The following is an 18,973-nucleotide window of genomic DNA, read 5'->3' on the forward strand; positions in this document are numbered from 1 at the left end:
CCGGAACCATGGCTCGGCTGAAGATTCGGACCGGGATTTTATTCATCTGACTGACAAGAAGAAGCGCCACTTTGATTCATTCTTTCTTTTATACCTTTTCCTTTTCTTTTTAATTTTTTCTTTTTAATTATTTTTTTTTTTTGGCTTAGGAAGACCTTTCCCTCCCCAGTCCTCCTCTTCCTCCTCCTCCTCCTCCTCCTTCTTACTTCTGAATCTGAAGTCAGATGTAATCATGGTGTGTGATGTGCTGTTGGTCGAGCTGCTCTGTGACCTGCACGGATTTCCATAAGCGGGGAAAACACCTTGGGACCAATTACAAGCTTTTTAAATACCCCACTTTCTCTGCTCTTTTTTTTTTTTTTGCAGAGCAATTACACACACACACACACACACACACACATGTGATCCATTGGGTTTGATCTGAGCGATTGATTTGGCCCGTTTTCCGTTCTCTGTGTTGGATTTTTTTCCTTATGGTTTTGGACCACAGGCGCTTGGATTACTGAAGGTGTACATATCTATATATATAAATAAACGGATTTGTGGAAATGTTGGGTCCTCACCAAGAAAAAATATGTGGAATTGTCTCTGCTTTGACAGTGTTGTCGTCTGTCTGCTTTGTACAATGGTAAGAAAAATGATGGATGGATGGATGGATGGATGATTAATCTATATTTCTTTCTTTCTTTCTTTTGAAAGCGCTGGGTTTTTGGAGATCAATTGCACCAGGCTGCTTATTGCTATTGGCCATGGCTGATCATTCACTGATAGGGTCCAGTGTGTAGAGAATACTTGTCAATCCACTGGCATAAATACTTGAGATGTGTTTGTGTGTTTGCCTGTGTGTGTGTGTGTGTGTGAGTGCGCGCAACATGCGCGTATCCGTCTCCAGACGCATGCATTATCAATAACCCTGGCACTCTAACATTTATGATTTTTTTTAAAAAACACTCTACATGTATAAATGTTTTATTTATCTATGCCCTATATATATATATATATATATATATATATATACACGCACACCTACATGTATTCTTTGCATACACACACGTCTGCTCGGCCTGGAGCGACGTGACACTGAGACTAGCGCAGTCTCCAGCCTTTGACGTGAATGTGCGTCTAAATGCACAAGATGTTTTTCTCTCTCTTTCTCTGTTAAATCAAACGAGCTATAACTATCATTTTGCCGCAGACACATCTGATCAATGCGTTCATAGGCTTTCTCAGTCCACCCCCACCCCCCAGACTACTAGCTACCACCATCATCATCATCATCATCATGCCTTCTGATTATTAGCCCTGCTTCATCATGGCTTAGGAACATCAGATCAGACATTAAGTCTTCTTTTGTGCTGTCTAGATGTTCAACTGGTTTCTTTGGCACTGCCACCTTAAAGCATTGATGATAAGCAGATTATCAATAATTAAGGCACTCCCTGTATGTCAGGACGGATGGAGATGCTAACAAGTGGACATGTCCATATGGTTATTAAAATCAGGACATCTCCATGTTTGGAAAGCGCAGGCCTCGGATCGAGCATCTCCTACTGGTCTCATAGCTCTACACGCAGCAGATTTCCATAACGAATCGGTGGTGCTGCATTTCCCCCGTCGTATTAAGCATGAAATGAAATAGTGACTGGATAGATTTGGATTTGTCCTCATGTCTGATTTATGTACATACTTAGTCTGGTTTAACATCACCTTGGAAGTCGGGATGTAAATAAATTTATATCAGTGTGAGTCAGATTTTAAATAACCTAATTATTCATTTATTATTATTTTTTTTTTAAGTAAAACCACCTTTAATACGAAGCCATTTTGCAATGTTGGTATTCAAACTCCTTACTCCTAAGCATGTGCATAATCATGACCAAATGAGCTGTGCATGTGCTTGTGCTGTGTCGTGCTAAAGTGCAAAATGATATAGACTTCATCGTCATGCAGTACACCTTGATACAGTTTCGATGACTGGTGGAATATAGAGCTGGGATTCTGAATCGTCATCAATCATGATTTACATCTCAGATTGTCACTGATATCACTCAAGGCATCATCATTACAAACGACTGCATGCCTGTGAGAATTTATTCTCACAAAGCAGAGGTGGGAAAAGTACCAATAAACCCTACTTAGGTTAAAGTACAGGTGGGCTTTGAAAATCTGGAACTGTGTGAAAGTATGTACGTTAAAACCCATTCAAATGTTACTTAAGAGTAAAAGAGTAAAAGAAAGGGGGGGGGGGAGATCTGATGCTGATCTGACATCGCCGTCCATCCATGTCTAGATAGTTCGTTAAGCAATCAGTCATAATGGAACTATCCCGCTAACGCACACAAGCAGATTGTAGCTTTTGGCTTGCTGGTTAGCTAATCTTTAAAAAGCTATTTTAACGAGCCGTTTTTAATTAACCTAATTATCTAGTTAATTCAACAAGCGAATGTAAAAAAAAAAAATAACTAGCTAAATTTACAAAATGAAAGGTTAACATTTGAAAATTTTGCTTGAAAAGCTAATGAAATGTCTTATCTTTAATAAATCAGCAACTCCAGCTATCTCTTATCATTATGTAAAATATAATAGGATAAAAATACAAGGGAAAATATTTCTTTTTGTGGTTTATGTAGTTTATAGTTTAAAAGAAAAATAATTAAATATAATATATAAAAAGTCATTTTTTCTTTCTTTTGGGGATTTTCTTGAGTACGGATACAACCATTCAGCTTCTATAATAGTTGAGTATTATAGCACATAAATAGAGCATGTTCAAAGAAAATTATTTGATTAAGGTTTTCTCCAAAAGTGTAAACATGTTAATTGCTATTTAAAATGCAGCAGTTATGATTGTCCATCATTGTGCCTGTTTTTAATGACTGTAACTGTCTCCCCCATAGCAATTCTGCTGGATCTGGAATATCTGTGGCCAAATCGACAGTGGACAAGCTGTTGAGGGGGTATGACATCCGTCTCCGGCCGGACTTTGGAGGTACGTCCATCCCGTTCTCCCTCCTCTCCTCTTCACGTGTTTACTGCTGATGTGAAAACCTTTTTCTTTCAAAATGCTGAAAACTCTAAAAAGCTAAGCATCTTCTCCTGAACAGATTAGGCCAATGAATAGCTCTTGCCATCCTGATGCTCGCTCACGGATCATAGTGAAGTACGAAAAATATTAAAAGTAGTAGGAGGCAATAAGAGTCAAAATGTTATTAACATTGTAGAAGATCTTGCTGGTATTCATAAAGCTGCAGGAACAATTTCAGGGCTGGGAAACAATTTCAGTAGACGATCCGGACAGGAAGGAACGTCGGAAAAGAAGAGAATATTTTCAGTCTAGGAACAATACATTGTTCTTAATTCACAAATTTATATTTCTGATTACATTTACTTATCGCCTGTGTCTTCGGAAAAAAAAAAAAAAAAACGAAAAGGCAAAAACAGCAGAAGGACTTCTAAAGGCTGAGCAGACTGTTTCAGCCGGCCATGATTCATAGTTATGCACACGTTCACAATTTTAAAGAACCCCAGGGATGCTTCTTCATCCACAAAACACAAAATAACTTTGCCTCACACACAAAAATGCTTTGTTTGAAGGACGATGTGTCCAACCATTCATTACAGGTCTCGGGTTTGTCCCTTGACATTGCAAAGAGGCAGTAAATTTGCTACTGGAGGTGTTTTTTCTTTGCACCGTTCGACTCACCCTCAGCAAATTAGCTTGTATTTCACCAAAGAAGCAAATCTTCGCCATGGATTACAAAGGACACAACGGTATCAGGAGCTTCAGAGGAAGCGGACGCTAACTATCTGTCCATCTACCAATGCATCCATCCATCTAGCCATCCGTTCTCTCGTGCATTACCACTGTTTGTCTCCATTGAATGGGCTGCAACAAACAGAACAAATGGTATTTGAGAATCTACACATTATTCTAAATTTTCTTAAACAGGTAGAATTAGACGCTGTAATAAGACGCAATAATAAGATCTGCTAACTTTAAAGCATTAAAACAGCCAATGGAATTATGCAAGATTGTTTTCTTCTAATGTGAAAAATCTTGAGCGTCCCATTTGTTCATGTTAAATAAAATACATTTATAGAGATTACATAAAAAAAAATCAAGATAATCTTTTACTCTTAAAACCGCCTGCAAAGTGCGTAAAGATACATTTTAAAAAATTGGTCGTTTGTGTAACAATCTCAGCATCGACCTCATTTCCCCTCTCGTCTGTTCCAACCATTCAGCATCAGCGGTTACTAATCACCGGCCGATCATCTGTCATCATCTGCACCTGTTTCTCACTGGTCCGTGCCTTCGGTTAGATGCTTTTTTATGTTTGAATGATTCATAGGTCACTGTGTGGCTTAACAAACAAAAACATTTCTCAGGTACAGGGACTAGAAAAGAAGATGAGAGAAATCTTTCAGGAAGCCTGGAGAACTATTCCTCAAGACCACATTAAAAAATAAAAAGAAAGTCCGGATCTTTAAAAGCACAATATGAATTAATGAAGGGGGTGTCAATACTTTTAAGCTATAATTCTTATTAGCATTACTCATGAATAGAAATCGTAATTTAATAAATATTACTCTGTGTTTACATTTGTAATACTATAACACTGTACAGTAGTGGACCTGAAGCACGTTCCTCTTCGTATGTTTCATGTGTAATGGATTTGTTTATTCTTGTTGATCTCGCATCGGTTATTTCCTTCAAGTGTCCTTCTACAGAATTACACTGGTTTATTTGCACCGGTTCATTTAACACGTTCGTTCAGTGACTCGTCAGTGCCTGATACGGCGTTAGATGTTGGTGTAGGTGTGCGGTGTATGGGAATACCCAGCTGCTAGGTTTGGACCGAGGGTCTGCGTCATCTGCTTGGCGGTCAGGGCTAAGCTCTGCTTATACGACTGCCTTAACTCTTTAAAGAGACTAAGGTGGCTTCTGATTCCTTTTAGAGTACAAAGTAGGAAAGCTAAGGAGGTTAATCTAGACCTGGGGTTTCCGAGCGATTGTGTCATCTGAATCCCTTCGGCATAAATGATTTGTCTCGTACTGTATACAGGGGGGCTATACAGGGGGGCTGTATACCCCCCCGTGATCTCCAGCAGGCCAACATTAAGTGTAACATTTGCTTCGTGCTCAGCTTTTGCTGGGTATTTATTTATTTATTTATTTATTTATTTTTTTGCAATACTCATGTTCTTTTACATGCTTTGTTTTTTTATTTTTTTTTTTTTAAAGAAAGCTGCTCAAAGCATATCATGCGCTCGGAGGCGGGTTTAGCCTCGTCAATATCTGAGGACATAAATCTGACATTTGAAATTACTTCTCGCTGTACTCACAGAACGCCGGTCGCTTTGGACCTATTGTGTGTGATTTGTGCTCGGATGTTCTTCCTCTTGGGACGGCATCCCTGTCCTTTTTAAAAGAGATGTTGCTAGTCATGAAGAATGAATTAGCTAGCTAACACTGTCATTTCCATTTAACTTGCTCGCACTTGCAAGAGCTTTTAATACATGACATGAGATCATGTCAACCTCTGCTCACGTTTTACTACTGAGGTTATAATTCACTAAATAAGAATTCCCAGAAAAAGAATATAAATTGTCTCCATTAGTTTGTAAACCCCTGGTTGGAAAACCCCTCATCATACTGCCCTGCCCATTGCCCTAGCGCAAGGAATTATCACAAGCGTATCATCTGCACATAAAGTTAGTAGGTGTTTTTAAAGCCAATCGGTGTCATGTTAAGATTCTACCTATGAAATGCTGGACAGCTTTAGATACTCACAGCACTAACACATCCAGAGATGTGGAGCTCTCGCTGTTCAATGCAAAAAAAAATAAAAAAATTTTATCTTATCAAGTGAAATATTCTTGAATCGGCAAAACATGGTGTTGGTGCCAAAAAGTGTCTCACCCAGCTAAAAAGTGATTTTTTATAAAGGATCATATAACACCATTTTTCACAATAATCAATGTTTCTTATGCATGCACATTTATATTTTAATCAGATAAAAAGAAACACATTTGCCAAATACAATTTGATGTGGTGCTGTAACTTTTGTAAATTTTAATCTTTTAATGATCTTAATTGTCCTTCAGATGAAACTTGGACGATTTATATTTCATATAAAAAGACATAAACCTGAAAAGTGTATTATTGTAAAAAGATATGGCGACATAAATAAGACATGGTTACGGACACTACAGATTTTTTTTGGGGGGGGGGGGCCGGGGCAGGATCCTTAATTTTCCACAGAAGGCTTTAATTTAAACAATAATTTTTACAGGTCATATGCTTCTAGAAGCTCACATTTTAGTAATAGATTTAAACTTTAGAAGAAGCTTCTTTGGCAAACACATTTTCTGTTTTATACAGTATGTATAACATACAAAAAAATCTATATATTTTTAATAATATTACAACAACACAAATATAAGATTATAAAACTTTCTCATCAAAATTAAAAAAAAATTTAGTTAAATGTTATAAAAAATTTCAAGGGTAAAAATGTCTTGTTCTAATGCCAGGTAATAATAATTAATAAAATAATATTTAAATAAAACAATATCAATAATCTTCCAGTAGAACAAATTAATGTAAACAAGATTTCTTATTTTAAGAAATTATGGATAGGTTGGCTCAATTCATGAACATTTCACTTTCTAAGATTTTATTATTTTTTTTGCTGCAGTGTTCGAGCCAATCAAGTTTCATTGTCAGAAGCATTAACGCAGAGCCGGAGTCAGGCCGAACAGCCCGTGCATAAATAACACGCAACAGGTCGAGAATGTTATCAGCAGCTAATCAGGATTTAATTAGCCAGTTTGGTCATTCTGAATGAGCTTTGTTATGTAGAGGGTGAAATGGACAGAGAGAACGTTAACCTTTCCAAGCACAAAGAAAGAACCTGTGACTGTTGCTACAGCCCTTTTTTGTTCATGTAAAGAAAAAATAACACAATGGAGCATCAGACTTTTGTGTGTAAAGGGAAGGAAGGCTTAGTAACAGAAAATCAAGCCACCAGTTATTTTGAGACATAAGTAAAATTAACTTTGCTGAACAAAAATAAATAAATAAAATCATAGGAAGAGTAAATAAAATGTTCTTAATTTTAAGTAAAAGAATTATGAAATTTTATTATAAAATTACATTAAATCAAATCTTTTTCTAGACTTTAATTTGTACTAATTTCAAGTAAGACTTTTTATTTTTATTGACAAAAAAGGATCCTAATTTTAAGTATTTTTTTCTACATGATTTGCCAACAGAATTAATATTTGTAATTATATATAAATCTTGAAATCATTATAAACAAATTAAAATAAATTACATACAATTTATTTATAAAAATCTGAATAATTTATTTCTTAACTTTTTTATAACTCAATTAAAAAAACTGGTAATTGTAATCTTATATTAGTAAATAATACATAAATCTTACTATATTCCTGTTTTTTTAACTTTGTAACAACAAAATAATAAACATTTCACAAGCATGTTACAGGTAAACCCCCTTACACACTAAAAAAAACTATTTAAATATACTGTAATAAACTCAAACCTAGCAAATGAAAAAGTCTCTTTGCTGTATATGTAAATATTTCATAAATAAATTACATTATTTAAATAAATAATTAATTTAGATGCAGGTTTTAGCTATTTGTTAAATGATGCAAAATCTAATATGTATCAAAAGAATTTGGTATGAAATGTGAATGTGTACGAATCAAAATGATCAGATTTTAAATTATTTCTGATCCATTGAATCCATGCTGCTGGCTATCGGATGGATGCTATCTAAGTTTTCAGGCAATTATATATTATTTTACATTATGTGGCGTCTGATCTTATGCTTATATTCTAAGAAGCTGATCTGGAGTATTTGTTTGTTCGGGATACAGTTTGCAAATCTGGAGTATAGATGTTTTAAAAGCCTAAACTCAAGTACCTAAACTAGCATCATAAAGTATAGTCCTAAAGTTTAAAAGCTGGCATATGAAAGCTAAAAATCAATCTAATATGAAGCTGGGAAATACAGAAGTGGGCGTCGGCTGTAGCAGGAGTGATGCAATGTTTCCAACCCTAACCCTGTTATACCCTTCTAAAGCGATGATGTCTTTCCCGAACTGCTAATCCCAACATCGGATCTGGACCTCTTCCAGGAAATCCTAAATATGTAGTACACATACAGTAGAGCGGGATAAAGGAGGACACACACAGATATACACACACACTGTACTGTAGGAAGCTAGAAATATATCCACAGTCTTTAGGTTGCAGGTTTCTACCATTTGTTATTAAGTGAAGTAACTTTTCTCCACAAAGTTTTAAATCATGGTCAACTTCTAAACATAGAGATTAAATAAAAATTCTTTTGAAACAAAACTCTGGATGGATTGCATTCACATTAATGAGAATGAACGATGCCCTAAGTGTCTTTAGATTCTGCGTAGACTGTTAAAACTGTTAATTAATTAATACTATTGTTCTTAACTTATTCATAAAATAAAATCCAACATTACAAACAAAATAAAGGATTATCAAACCTATTCCCAGACTAATGTTACTAACTTTTTAAATGTAACTTAATTGTTCTATTGTCAGATAATATTGCTAATTCCAAGCATTTATTTCTTAAACAAAGCAAAATTATCTGCTAATAGAACAAAAAAAAATGTCTAGAATAAGGTTTGATAATCTTATATTTGGTTTGTTGTAATCTTACATGAAGAAATTTTAGATTTGACTAGAATTCAAGATACTTTCACTTGTAAGGATAAGAATAAAATTAAACCTTATTTTAAATTAGACATGGGTTTTCTTTATGTGTGTGTGTTCCATTTAATATTTAGATTTAAAAAAAAAAAACAGCACATTAAACCTACATTCACAAGTCCAATAAGCAAAAAGCCATTACTGGCTGGCATTACGCAAAACGTGAGAGTGAGGTGGTCATCCTTTTTAAAAATGAAGTGACAATGGAGAGTGCCTTCGCTTCTCAGTACCGATAATTCCTCACTTAAGGTCTCGCTTCCTGCTCTTAGCCAAATCATCGTCTTTAGTCTGACAGATAGGAATATGTGTATGTTTTGACGTAGTGAGCTGCGCACACACTCACACACACTCACACACACATTATGCATATATGGTCTTGCTGGTGGGACAATATTTAAGTTAAAAACTTGTTACCTGTTTTATAATGTACTGTCTCCTAGCGAGCTTTCTCTGCTGTGTGACTATACACTGGGTTATTCTGGTGATGTTTTAATGTAGGTTTAATTGTGATAGCGTTGCCTTGAGAGAGGGTATTTTGCTTAGTGTTTTGGGATGAGAGGCAAAAGTTTTGTTAGTTTAATTCTCACTGAACTTCCCAGAAGTTTATTGTTAAGCCGCCACAATGTTTGCTTTCAAGCTGTGCACTGGCCATCTGCAATTAGAAGAGCTGTGATGTTTAATTCAACAGCATCGGCATTTTGTATAACATTTAAGACATGCATCGAAAATAAGGCGTGTGACAAGGATGGGTGAATTTGAGGTGAACTGAGTTTTGAGGTGCATTTCTTAGCCGTGCACATGTGCATCACTCACCAAACCCAGCTCTCTGCTCGTTTTTTCTCCCCAGTTCACTGCTGATAACATGTCCAATGCTCGAAAGAACACAATGCTTTAATATTTTTATTGGGATCTAAAAATTTAACACAAACTTGGCCCTACTGATCAGAGTCAGTCCCAGCTGAAGTTTCCGTTGATTGTTTTTGATGCATTACAGCTTTATAGTGGTCTAATCTACTCTATACAAGATATATATGGTCTAATCTATGCTATAAAAGATACATGTGATCAGGTGACTCTACAGTATATAAGATATCTATGGTCTGATCTACCATATTTAAGATATTAGTGGTCTGATCTAGTCTATATCAGATATCTGTGTTATGATCCACTCTAAGATATTTGTTGTTTAATATACTCTTTATAAATGTGGTCCGATCCACTCTAAATGAAATATATGTAGTCCAATCTATTCTTTATCCAGTGAGATGTCTGTGGTCCGATCTATTCTAAATAAAATATCTGTGGTCCGAGCTACTCTATATAAAATACCTGTGATCCAATCTACTCTATAAAAGATATCAGTGGTCTGATCTACTATAAGATTTCTGTGGTTTGATCTACTCTGCATGAGATAAGTGTGGTCCAATCTACTCCATATGAGATATCTGGGGTCTGCTGTACTTTATGTAAGATATTAGTGGTCTGATCTACTTTATATAAGATACCAGTGGTCTGATCTACTCTACAGGAAATATTAGTGGTCTGACGTACTTTATATGGGATATCAGTGGTCTGATCTACTCTACATAAGATATCAGTGGTCTGATCTACTCTACATAAGATATCAGTGGTCTGATCTACTTTATATGAGATATCTGGGGTCTGCTGTACTTTATATGAGATAGCAGTAGTCTGATCTACTTTATATAAGGTATCTGGGGTCTGATTTACTCTACATGTAATACCAGTGGTCTGATGTACTTTATTTAAGATATCAGTGGTCTGATCTACTTTATATAAGTACTCTACATAAAATACATTATCATACAAGACTCATACATTATCTACTCTACATAGGATATCAGTGGTCTAATCTACTCTACATAGGATATCAGTGGTCTGATCTACTCTACATAAGATATCCGTGGTCTAATCTACTCTACATAGGATATCAGTGGTCTAATCTACTCTACATAGGATATCAGTGGTCTGATCTACTCTACATAGGATTTCAGTGGTCTAATCTACTTTACATAGGATATCAGTGGTCTAATCTACTCTACATAGGATATCAGTGGTCTGATCTACTCTACATAGGATATGAGTGGTCTAATCTACTTTACATAGGATATCAGTGGTCTGATCTACTCTACATAGGATTTCAGTGGTCTAATCTACTTTACATAGGATATCAGTGGTCTGATCTACTCTACATAAGATATCCGTGGTCTAATCTACTCTACATAGGATATCAGTGGTCTAATCTACTCTACATAGGATATCAGTGGTCTGATCTACTCTACATAGGATATTAGTGGTCTAATCTACTTTACATAGGATATCAGTGGTCTGATTTACTCTACATAGGATATCAGTGGTCTAATCTACTCTACATAGGATATCAGTGGTCTGATCTACTCTACATAGGATTTCAGTGATCTAATCTACTTTACATAGGATATCAGTGGTCTGATTTACTCTACATAGGATATCAGTGGTCTGATCTACTCTACATAGGATTTCAGTGGTCTAATCTACTTTACATAGGATATCAGTGGTCTAATCTACTCTACATAGGATATCAGTGGTCTGATTTACTCTACATAGGATATCAGTGGTCTAATCTACTTTACATAGGATATCAGTGGTCTGATCTACTTTATACACGTATAAGATATCTGTGTGTTAGTTGCTAACTGCTAAACCTCCAGATGGCATGTTGCATACATCACACATCTCCAAACGTCAGACCCCTGTTCCACGACGGGGGTTTTCCCTTTCACACAGATCTCGTCTCACCCTGTCACTACCTCCACTCAACAACAACAACTGAACAACAACCCCCAATTCCGCCTCTGTTCCTTTCATACATAATGCCGAGGCACAACAATGGATCAGTATGGAAGACATGTTTCCTTCCGCATTTCTGCCTTTTTTTTAAAAAAGAATTTATCGAGCATGAGTAAATGTTGTGTTGAGGCATAGATATAAAGCTTTGGTTAATACATCGGGCTAACAAACACTGCACGATGGTTGGAAAAACAAATTGGACAAAATGCCTTTCAGCGAAAGATGACCAAAACGCCATGGAGATTTAGTCTACACAGGATTAAATCTTGTGCCTAGCTGAATTGATGTAGTTTCACTGTTGCATTAATGAATCAGAAAACATTGATTACATTGAGGTCTTTAATGAAGTTGTCAAGTGCATAATCAGTGTCTCTTGCATTAAGTGAGCTACAGCAGACAAGTTCATGGGGACTTAATATGGGCATACAGTGTACACACAAACCCTTCTATTTGTTACTGATGGCGACAGCAGTAGCATCATCCCGCTGCTGCCGCCATCATCTCCCTACATTGCAAGTCTTTTATGGAAGCTCGGTTTAACCAGCTAACCAGCAATGAGTTGTGAGAAATTTAACAATCATTCCCATGTGCACCATGCTTGTAGTACATCGATGAATTCCGTAAGGTGTTGTAAAGGTTCCTACTAAGTTCACACAATTTTTGTGCAGTCGTAGTAGGAGTGTGGCTCATTTTGACGAGGAGTAACAATATTATATATAGCATATGCATCAGTGTGTAAAAAAAAAAAAAAGAAAAAAATTTGGTATAGTTAGGGTTAGGTACTGGACCTATTAAACTTCATGCCTATAGCTAAAAGGCTGAAAGTTAACTATGAAACCAGGTGATTTTAACTGAGCTGAAAATCAGCAAACTTTTTCATCAAGATTTGACTTTGTATGTTTAGAATGTTACAATAAGGATGTTAATAGAACTGTTAGTCTTGGTCTTGTAAAGTTTCAATAGTGAAGATATTGTGTAAGAGCAATGATATTATTTTATCCTGCTAGTCTGTCATTGTTATGTAAATTTTAAATTCTAACAATTGTTCCTTACATTAAAACATTTACTGCATAATATTTACTACACTAGAGATTGTTGCTTGTGCGATATCACATAAAAATAAAACCAACCATGAGCATTGCAGTAAACATTCAGGGTACGAGTGAACAAAGCAACTGGAGCAGCTGGAAGCTAACCTGGCAGAAGCAATGTTTTTAACAGAGCCGGCTGCGTAGTCAGCTATGATGCTTCTAGTCGCTAAGCATGATGAAGATTTCTCCAGGGTGAGCTTGGAATAGGAAGAGTGCTGAACTATGATGTACTATTTTAATACCAATTTATGATTATCATCTGTCAGGTGTTGGGTAATTTTCTGCTACAGGTACTCTATAGCTTTATAATTAAATTAATTGTTTAGTAAATATAAATTGTAAATTATTCTTTATGCTTTTGTCTTCATATTTTTGAATATTTAATATTATAAATAGAGTTAGCACATTTTATGTACAGCGGTACCTCTGCATATAAATTTAATCAGTTCTAGAGGCAAGTTTTTAAGGTGAAATGTTGTATTGTGAAACGCATCGTTCCATTGGAAATAATCTAAATGCAGATAATCCGTTCCAGCCACCCAAAAAGATTACCAATGTTACCAATTTCCAAAACTTTAATCATATTTTTAAAATATAAATCCATATAGATTTTTATATATCATATAAAAACAATCAAAACATTTAGAAAATACATGTAAATGAAGTAAAATATAAAATAAATAACTCTTACTTAAGCTTAATTTAGGATTTCTCTCGGCACCGGCTGCTTTAAAAACCGAACTGAAAGTGGCTCCCTTTTCTTCTTGCTACCGTCCTTGCTAACATTCTTGGGACCCATGTTTCTACGTCTTCACTAAATCTAAATCACTAAACAAAATGTAAACTTACTTCGCTTGGCTTTCCACTGACGCAAACAAGTTTTAAACAGCTTCCAGACTTACGCGCAACTTATCTGGCGCTCGTTTTGGCTCGGTTCGTTCGCTCGTACTGTATGCCGAAAAAGCTTTATATGCCGAAAAAGCTTCATATGCCAAAGTAAATTTCTTGCAAAATTTTAGTTCTTAACGCGAAAATAGCCTGAGGTATGCTAAGCTTGGTAGGAGTTAATGCAAACAGAACATTTAAGAGATTTAGACTATAATCCTGCAGGGTGTGGTGTCCTCTGGTTCCTGCACAGCGACTGGAGAAATCACTCTGTGTGGGCATCAGAGAAAAACCGAACTGTGTCTTTATATAACTGGAATTTGGCAGAACAGATGAAGAAATCCCTAATGTTCCCATTACCTGAGCGAAGGCAGAGCGATGTGTAATGGAATAAAGGCTCACATCCAGCTTCAGAGGGATTTCAGGACATAATCTCAATCCACGGTCTGTAGTCGCCTGGAAATAAGTGTTCCAGGTCTAAGTGTGTTGGGTTCAGAGCCAGATGTAAAATGTAGAGGGGAAATGACCTGCATTTAAGCCATAAATACCCTCTGGTAGGGTAACAATGTGCACACTGTACCTCAGCCTTAATTCTTTAGCTCTTCTTAATTCAATTTTATTTTATTTTATTTATATAGTGTTTTAACAATGGTCAAAAGCGCTTTATAAATAAGATAAACCAGCTTTACAAAAATGAATAGAAAATGTATAGAAGTGTGTATGTGTGAAAAAACTGTGTCTACATGATAACGAGATTGTCCCTGATGAGCAAGCCAAGGGTGACGGCGACAGTGTCAAGGAAAAACTCCCTGAGATGGCAATAGGAAGAAACCTTGAGAGGAACCAGACTCAACAGGGAACCCATCCTCATCTGGGTGATAACAGATAGAAATTATATAATATCATATGTGTTATGCAGGTGATAGTTCAATATAACAGAAGATATTTAAATTAACATGAAGTCCAGTTCAGCACAGGGAGTCAGTAGGTGCAGAGGGCAGATGGGGTCTGGATCACTGGGAGCACAGGAGCAGGATGCGTAGCTCCAACCAACATAAAGCAGAATCCAGCTGGAGCTGGTCCTTCTCTGGATGCCTCAGGATCCTCGCAGGGTTGGCCTTTGTCTACTAAAGCTGGTACAATCTCCAGATGCCTTGGGATGGGTAGAAAAATACAAAACAGATGGAGAGAATTAGTGTAGTTGCCATTCAGGAAAGATGTACTGGAGTATGAAGTTATGGGATGAGTTACGTGTATGCCAGATTAAAGAGTCTTGAGTCTACTTTTAAATTGGGAAACTGTGTCTGAGCCTTGAACACTGTCTGGAAGGCTATTCCAAAGCTTTGGAGCTAAATATGAAAATGCCCTGCCCCCTTTTGTAGATTTTGATATTCTGGGAATTACCAGAAGTCCAGAGTTTTGTGATCTTAAGGAACGTGGTGGATTATAGCGTATCAGAAGACTGGTTAGGTATGTGGGAGCTAAACCATTTAAAGCCTTGTATGTAAGTAATACTATTTTGTAATTAATTCTAAACTGAACAGGTAGCCAGTGCAGGGATGATAATATTAGGGAAAATACATATTTTCTGGATCTAGTGAGAACCCTGGCGGCTGCATTTTAGACCAACTGTTGCTTGTTTATTGAGGATGCAGGACAACCACCTAGTAATGCATTACAATAGTCCAGTCTGGAGGTCATGAATGCAAGAACTAGCTTTTTTGCATCAGATAAGATATGTTTGGCAATGTTTCTAAGGTGGAAAAAGGCAGTTTTTGTGATACTGGAAAAAAAAAAAGTTACTGTCTAATATTACGCCCAGGTTTTTTTACTGTCGAGCTGGTAGTAACAGTACATCCTTCTAAACGCAGGCTGAAATGTGAGAGCTGTTGTGTACTGGTTTTTGGCCCAGTAAGTAATATCTCTGTCTATCTCTGAATTTAGTAAAAGAAAGTTATCAGTCATCCAATCTTTTATATCCTGGACACACTTGGTTAGTCTTGAGAACTTTCGTCTGGTTTTGTTGAGATGTATAATTGGGTATTATCAGCATAACAATGGAAACTAATCCCATGTCTTCTAATGATGTCACCCAAGGGAAGCATGTACTGTATATTGAGAACAGCAGAGGTCTTAAAACTGACCCTTGTGGGTCCCCATATTTCACTGGCATTATACCAGACAGATTTTGTTGTTGTTTCAGGTGGATTGTAGCAGCAGTCATTTAAGGATCTGAGTAACCATCTTTTGTCTAAAAATGTAAGACACTATTAAATGGGATGAATGTGCTTGAAAAAATAACTTTACTAAGTTAAAATCTTATAGGAAATAATATTTAGCCAAAATGGATGCTTAGTTTTGTGTCAAAAATAACTTTCTATATTTACAGACAAATTATAAATATATAGTAACAACAATAGTAAATATATTGTTATATTGTCTAAGAGAGTATTCAGGACCTTGGACAGTTCAGTTTTTTTGTTTATAATTTTTATTATAGGTACTATTGTTACATTAATAATAAAATATTATTATATAATATAATAATATTATTATGATGTCAGTATTTTTGCGAAAGTTATTTTATGTGACTTTTGATATTTGAGATTTTTCGATTTTTCAAACTATTATCATTTATTCAAAATACAAAACAAAACAAGAAAAAAAATCCATTTAATGACTAACATACAAGGTGCATTCAAGTCAAATTGGGACTTGTGATGAAATTTCTGGTGAACAAAGGCATAAAAACCATTGACATTTACAGAAGTACAGTGATGAGACTTGCAGTAAAACATTTGAACAGTAAAAACCCTTTTAAAAAAGGCAGATTATTTCCACGTCCCCTGTACAGTCTTAACCTCAAAATCCAAGACATTTCCACATGTTTGGAAGCACAATTAAAGGAGTTCCTGGGAGGCCGGTTCTCCATTTAGATCTACAAAATGGTATCGATCAGACAGGTATGATCTAAACCATTTTAATGCCTGTCCCTGAATACCTATGTGATTTTGTAAGAGATCTATGAGAATATTATGATCTATAGTGTTGTATGTAGCACTAAAATCAGCTAAGACTAGTATTAGCTAGTATCAGCCTTGGTCCGAAGCTAAAAACAAGCATTTCCAATTTTATCTGATGCAGTTTCTGTACTTTGATGTGGCCTGAAACCTGACTGATATTTTTCAAGGATTTCCTTGTTTTCCTGCAAGAATGTGCATATTATATCAATAATATTATTGGTATAAACGGAAGGTTTGAAATCGGTCTATAATTTGTTATTTCATTCGGGTCTAAATTAGATTTTTTTTAGCTTAATAACTGCCAACTTGAAGGTTTAGGGACGTGACCTAGATATAATGAGGAATTAATAATGTTTAGAAGCGCTCTCCAACAGTATGCATCACTTCTTTTAAAAATCTGATTGGGATCTAACACGTTGTTGATTTAGCTGAGTAAAGCACTGAAATCTAAATGTGAAGCTTTAGGCTGAACTGGATCATGAGATGCTATTAGAGGTTGAACTTCCGTTATTTTCTTCCTGATACTATCAATTTTTTCATTGGAGAAGTCCATAAAGTCTTCACTTCTAAACTGTGATGGGAGACTCTCTGCGGACATCATAAGTTTTGTTAGCTCTTCAGCTCTTGCATCGTTTTGGCGTAGCTCTTTTCGGAAATAATCTTTTTCCGCACTGGACTGGATTTATTGCTGTTGTTTGTGTGAATAAAGTAAAATATGATCCAGGTCAGGGACAGAGCTTAGTTTTATCAGGGATTATTATTATTATTATTATTATAATTCTTAGAGAAATCCTAAGAATTTTGTTGTTGCTCTTTCCTGGACGTACTCTTCCTATTACAGCGAGCAGGTGGATTGTAGCAGCAGCCATTTAAGGATCTGAGAAGCCATCTTTCTACAGGTTAGAGTCTAAAAATCCTGTAAGACACCATCAAATGGGACGAACGTGGTTTAAAAAAAAAACTTAGAGAGTTAAAATATTACAGGAAATAATCTTTAGAGAAATTGGATGCTTAGTTTTGTGTTCGAAATAAATTCCTATATTTACAGACAAATTATAAATATATAGTAACAACAATAGTAAATATATTGTTATATTATCTAATGGAGTGTTCAGGACCATGGACAGTTCTCTTTGTTGTTTTTTTTTACAGTGATTTATAATTTTTATTATAGGTACTATTGTTTCATTAGTAATAAAATATACTTCCTAATATTAATATGATGTCAGTATGTTTGCGAAATTTATTTTATGTGACTTTGAATGTATTTTTTGAACTTCAAATTCATTTAATGACTAACATACGAGGTGCATTCAAGTCAAATTGGGACTTGTGATGAAATTTCTGGTAAACAAAGGCGTAAAAATTATTGACATTTACAGAAGTCTTCAAACACAGTACAGCAATGAGACTCTTAGCCGCAGTAAAACATTTGAACGATGAAAACGTTTTAAAAAAGTCTGAATATTGCCGCGTCCCCCGTACAGTCCTGACCTTACTCCAAGACGTTTCCACATGTTTGGAAGCACAATTAAAGGAGTTCCTGGGAGGCCGACGTACTAGTGAGACACTAGAATAAGTCCATTAGTGTATCAGGGGATTATATAGAGAAATAAAGGGAGTTTTTACTCTCAGAACTGTGTTCTATTATTCTGTACAATAAAAAGTCCCAATTTGATTTGAACACCTGTCACAGATGACATCATCAACAAAAACAAAAATGCAGAGTTGACGCAACTCAGAATGAGCGAAGGAATTTTAAATGAGCTTGTTTGATAAAACTTATCTTTGGTTTAAGAACAAAATCTTTATAAAGGTTATAATGTGTCAGAAAATTATAATCCACTGTATACTATTGCTGTGACTTGTTTAGTTTTTTTTTTTTCTTTTTAAAATAAAAGACAGTGGATTTCTTTTTTATATAATGCTACTCATGTAGAGCCTAACCCATAGAGTCTGTTTTGTACATACTGTAGGCTCACTGTTAATGAAATTATTATTTTACATCTCTATTGAGGCATTTGGCAGATGCTTTTATCCAGAGCAACTTACAAAAGTGCTTTGAAGTTTGCGGTATTGGATAAATACTTATTTATTGCCGTGCCATTTTCTTTGGGGAAAAAAAAATAAAGCACGTCAGGTTTTTTTAGTTAATGTGGATTTCACGATTCCTTTTTAAAACTGTGTACAGAACAAACCTTGAAGAGTTTTTTAAAAGAAATTGTTGTTCGCAGAAGTAAACAATGACACTCTGTCCAAATCGTGACCTAGTGAGGGGTGCACATAGTGGCTTTGCCATGGTTAAGCTTCTTAGTGTCCGGCTCGTGTGTGTGTTTTTT

The 18,973-nt window shown here is 35.6% G+C and overlaps 1 protein-coding gene across 1 annotated transcript in view; it reads left to right on the forward strand.

Moving 5' to 3' along the window:
• The first annotated feature begins 548 nt into the window (after positions 1–548).
• gabrb4 (gamma-aminobutyric acid type A receptor subunit beta4) overlaps positions 549–18,973 on the forward strand; it is a 68,853-nt gene continuing 50,428 nt past the window's right edge. Inside the window, exons 1-2 of the mRNA XM_053478489.1 lie at positions 549–628; positions 2,898–2,989. Of these exons, the coding sequence (XP_053334464.1) occupies positions 549–628; positions 2,898–2,989 (172 nt within the window). The remainder of the gene's footprint in view (positions 629–2,897; positions 2,990–18,973) is intronic.

This window comes from Clarias gariepinus, chromosome 19, assembly GCF_024256425.1.
Source record: "Clarias gariepinus isolate MV-2021 ecotype Netherlands chromosome 19, CGAR_prim_01v2, whole genome shotgun sequence".
NCBI classification, from domain to species: domain Eukaryota; kingdom Metazoa; phylum Chordata; class Actinopteri; order Siluriformes; family Clariidae; genus Clarias; species Clarias gariepinus.